Here is a 4,455-nt window from a genome sequence, read left to right on the forward strand (position 1 = left end):
ACTGGCTGTCCTTGAGGCAAGAATACTGGGGGCCGGAGGGGTCTCTAGAGGATTGGAGGGGCGAGGCCCCAGGAGGTGGTCCGAAAATCTCTTACCTAGGTGGGGTCTAGGGATGCCCTTGAGCTGGAACCCTGCAAGACTCGGGGGCCAGGTTTGAATCGCCGTTTGCACCTCAAGCATAGTTTTTATTTAGGTTGCTTCTAGGTGAGGGCTGATTCAGGGAGGACTGGTGGTGACTTCAGGGAACTTCGCCTCCCAAATCACCCCTGGCGCCTTGACCCCGGCCGCTCAGCACCAGCGCTTGATCCCGAAGACTGGCGGGGCTGTGACTCGGACAAGTCACGCAGAGTTGGGGCGGGGCCTGGACCAAGGGGCGGGGCCTCTCCGGCTCCCAGGCGGAGCTTCGGCTAAAGGCGCGGAGCACAAGGCGCTGAGGGCGCAGAGTAGAGCTGCACCACCCAGTAGAAGTCTGGGCTGAACAGCTTCCATTCGGTGCCGACATCCCAACCTCTGCCGGCCGTCGCCCGGCGCGACCCGCGGCCATGCAGCCCCGGGCTTAAGGCGACCCCATGGCAAAACCTGCGATCCCAGCGACGACGGCGCATGGAGAACTTCCGTAAGGTGCGCTCGGAGGAGGCGCCGGCGGGGGACGGGGATGAGGGTGGCAGCCCAAGCTCGGGCCCTTTCGCAGATCTGGCGCCTGGTGCTGTACACATGCGGGTCAAAGAGGGCAGCAAGATCCGCAACCTACTGGCCTTCGCCACCGCCAGCATGGCGCAGCCAGCCACGCGCGCCATCGTCTTCAGCGGCTGCGGCCGGGCCACCACCAAAACCGTCACGTGCGCCGAGATCCTCAAGCGCCGCCTGGCGGGCTTACACCAGGTCACGCGGCTGCGCTACCGGAGCGTACGCGAGGTGTGGCAGAGCCTCCCGCCTGGGCCCACGCGGGGTCAGACGCCTGACGATCCGGCCGCCAGTCTCAGTGTACTTAAGAATGTGCCGAGCCTGGCCATCCTACTTTCCAAGGACGCACTGGATCCACTACAACTTGGCTACCAGCCTCCGAACCTCAACCCAGGTCCTTCGTCCCCACCTACGGTGTCGACGTCCAAGAGGAGCCTGGGGGAGTCTGCTGCTGGAGAAAGCACCGCTAAGCGGTCTCAGCCTGAGCCGGGGGCTGAGAATGAGGACCCGACTGCCTGAGAACTCCCGGCTCTGAGCCACCGAGACCGACTGGATCTTATATTCCTCAACACTCCTACATCCACACGCACCTTTCATACCTGGGTTCTAAGGGGTCCGTGTTCCTAGAAGATTGACAGCACTGATCCTAAGGCAACCGGAAATGGAGCTCAGGAATGGCAAGAGGATCCCTAAAGTTCGAGAAAACTTTGTGGGCGAGTTACCAGAAGCCACAGAACTCCACCCCCACTTTTTGTAGGCCATACTAGGATCTTTTTCAAGGGAAGTATGGTGGATAGAGACTCTTGAGCCTTCTTGGGGACCTAGGCTTTTAAAGCACCCAGTTTGCATGAAGACTGAGGGTTGAGGATCTTGAAATCATCCTTGCTGTTGATTTGAGGGCAGAAGCTGTGAAGCAGATTCCTTGAGGGTGGCCAAGCTGAAAATGTTGGGACCCTATTCTAACCACCCCACCCCACCCCGGCAATTCCCCTTTTTAGCTTTCCTTCTTCTTAGCATCCCCCCTTTTTTGCATGGTGGCAGAGAGGAGACCCAGGACAAAACTTTCCATTGCCTCCTCCCCTGAGTCCTGCTGGTGGAGTCTTGCTTCCAATAAAACAAACATGAAAATGGCTCTGTCCCCAGTATTGTTTTTTTTTTTTTCCCTTACCCACCCTCCTGTGCAAAAACCACTTTGGCATGCTTGCCTTCAGCCTTATTAGCCTTTGGAGTCTTTAATGTCAGACAGAAACTGGGCAGTGTCAAAATGTCGCAGGAGGGACTTATGGTGGAGCGGGCAGGGGTCTGTGCCCCTGTTGCATCCCCACAAAGAGAAAGGAAGCAGTGTTGCTGCTTTTCTGGGAGGGGAAGGAGGGAGAGCACGGATGTGCTGAAGGAGGCAGCCTGCCAAGGCTGGCAGACCATGCTAAGGTTCTAACCTTGCACCCTCCTCCCGGTAGACATCCTTACCCAGAAGGCAGGCACAAAGCCTCATGAGTAGGAGCTCCCCTTCACTGCCCTCTCTCTGCAAAAGGACAGCACACCCTTGGGAGAGGGGGAGGAGAGACGGCACAAATCCACTGCTAGAAATTACTATTCAGCAGAGAAGCTTGGGCTGTGAATCACTGCAGGCTCCCTGATAAGCTGCTGCCTCCAGCCCTGCACAGCTGTGTGTTGAGAGATAACGGCCTCGGATGCCTCTCTGCCCAAGTCCAAGCCAGTGGGGGTGGGGGTGTGCTGTGTGCTGGGAGTGGGGAGCTGTGTAGTTAGCATGTAGCTCAGAATCTTCAGAGCAGATGCCACCCCGCGGAACTCAGCACCTCTGGAAAGGAGATGGGAGAGAGTACGTTTGTAAGTCACTGTGCTTGCAGAACCCTGAAATAAATCCTGCTGGTGAGGAGGCTGGCTCCTGCCGCTGATGGAGGGGTTCCTTGGGGAGGCCTCTTCTCTCCTTCCAATATCGCTGCTTATGCTTTGGATCACCGAGTCCTGTCATCCAGACTGTCCAATTCATTGCCCTTCACCCTCCCCCTGACTTATTTATTTTTAGAGAAGGTCTTGCTATGTAATGCAGGCTGCCCAGGACCTGATCCTCCTGCCCCAGCCTCCCAGGTGCTGGGATTACAGGTGTGCATCTTGTCCAGCTTGATTTCTTGTTCTTGAGGACTCTCTAGGGAGAGAGAAGGGACTTAGATGCGTTTGTTGGCCCCTTTCAGAGATAGAGCAAGAGACATGGAAAAAATGAAAACTGGGCTGGGGATGTAACTCAGTTGGTAGAATATTTGCCTAGAGTGTATAAAGTCTCCTTTTTTTACTCCCAGTACCACATACACACACTTGCCATGGTGGCACATGCCTGTAACACCAGAACTCTGGAGGTAGAGGCAGGAGTGTCAAAAGTTCAAGATCATCCTTGGCTACACATAGTATTTAAGGCCAGGTTGGACAAAGTGTCCCATAAGATAGTCAAATATCCAAGAAACAGAGGTACCCTGGACTACAAGGCTTCCAAAGTTAAAGATAAGATTTAGAACTCTCGAATGCTAGAAGCCTATGGGAGACTTGTCTAGAGGACTACCCTGATTCCAGGACTATGCAAGCAGAGTCTGCTAGGTTTGTCAGGAAGGCAAGTCTATGGAGGCTCTTTGGATAGCATGTGAGTCTCCTTCCAGCCTAGAGTCACATCCTGGGATAGGCAAGAAGGACATGCTTCCTCTAGCTTCAAAGTTAACCCGCTCCCTTGAGGGAAACCAAGTCACGAATGGCCTTCTTTCCTGCATCCCCACCCAAACCCAGCATGTCTGATTCCCAGGCTTTTCATGAATGTGTTAACTCATCACTTGGCACACATTCGTGAACACCCACTTCTGCCTTACTGATCCGCTGTCCCTGCAGTTTCCAAAGGAAGGGCTCATGTCTCTGTACCTCCTCCCTCCCCATCACAGAGGCTGAAGTGAGAACTTGGGAAGCCCTGGCTTAAGGAGAGGGCATGGACAGAACACCTCAGAGATAGTGTCCACCTCAGGGAGGACTGGTGGTGAAGTGAGAGAAAGGAAGTCTCTCTTGTGAGACCTCCATCCTTCCAGCGCCGGCCTGTTTTGTAAACTTGCCCTGGTAGAGGGGAACAACCATCTTGTTTTAGGGTTTTTATTGCTGTGAAAAGACACCATGACCATGGCAACTTTTATAAAGAAAACATTTCATTGGGGCAGCTCAGAGGTTCATCATGATGGGGAGCATGGCAGCGTGCAGGCAGATGTGCTGGAGCTAAGAGTGCTATGATGTGGGATTCCCCTCTATATGCTGTGAGTACCGTTGGTTAATAAAGAAATTGTCTTGGCCTGTTGATAGGGCAGAGTAGAGCTAGGTGGGGAAAACTAAACTGAATGCTGGGAGAAAGAAGACGGAGTCAAAAAGAAACCATGTAGCCCTGCCAGAGACAAGACACCGGGTGGAACTTTACCCAGTAAGCCACAGCCACGTGGCAATACACAGATTAATAGAAATGGGCTAAATTAAGATGTAAGAGTTAGCCAGTAAGAAGCTAGGGCTAATGGGCCAAGCCGTGATTTAATTAATATGGTTTCTGTGTGGTTATTTTGGGGCTGAGCATCTGGGAACAAACAAGCGACCTCCTACTTGCAGGCAACAGGAAGTCAACTGTCATATTGAACAAAAGAGACCTCAAAGCCCACCCCAATGGTGACACACTTCCTCCAACAATGCCACACCTCCTAACCGTGCCACTCCCTTTGAGGGTCATTTTCTTTCAAA

The 4,455-nt window shown here is 53.7% G+C and overlaps 1 protein-coding gene across 1 annotated transcript; it reads left to right on the plus strand.

Moving 5' to 3' along the window:
* Window positions 1-603: 603 nt before the first annotated feature.
* Window positions 604-1,714, plus strand: Rpp25 (ribonuclease P and MRP subunit p25). Its single transcript, XM_038321564.1, has one exon. The coding sequence runs from the start codon at window positions 604-606 to the stop codon at window positions 1,201-1,203; it is 600 nt and encodes a 199-aa protein (XP_038177492.1). The 3' UTR covers window positions 1,204-1,714.
* Window positions 1,715-4,455: the final 2,741 nt, after the last annotated feature.

The sequence above is a fragment of the Arvicola amphibius genome, chromosome 3 (genome assembly GCF_903992535.2).
Source record: "Arvicola amphibius chromosome 3, mArvAmp1.2, whole genome shotgun sequence".
Lineage (NCBI taxonomy): Eukaryota > Metazoa > Chordata > Mammalia > Rodentia > Cricetidae > Arvicola > Arvicola amphibius.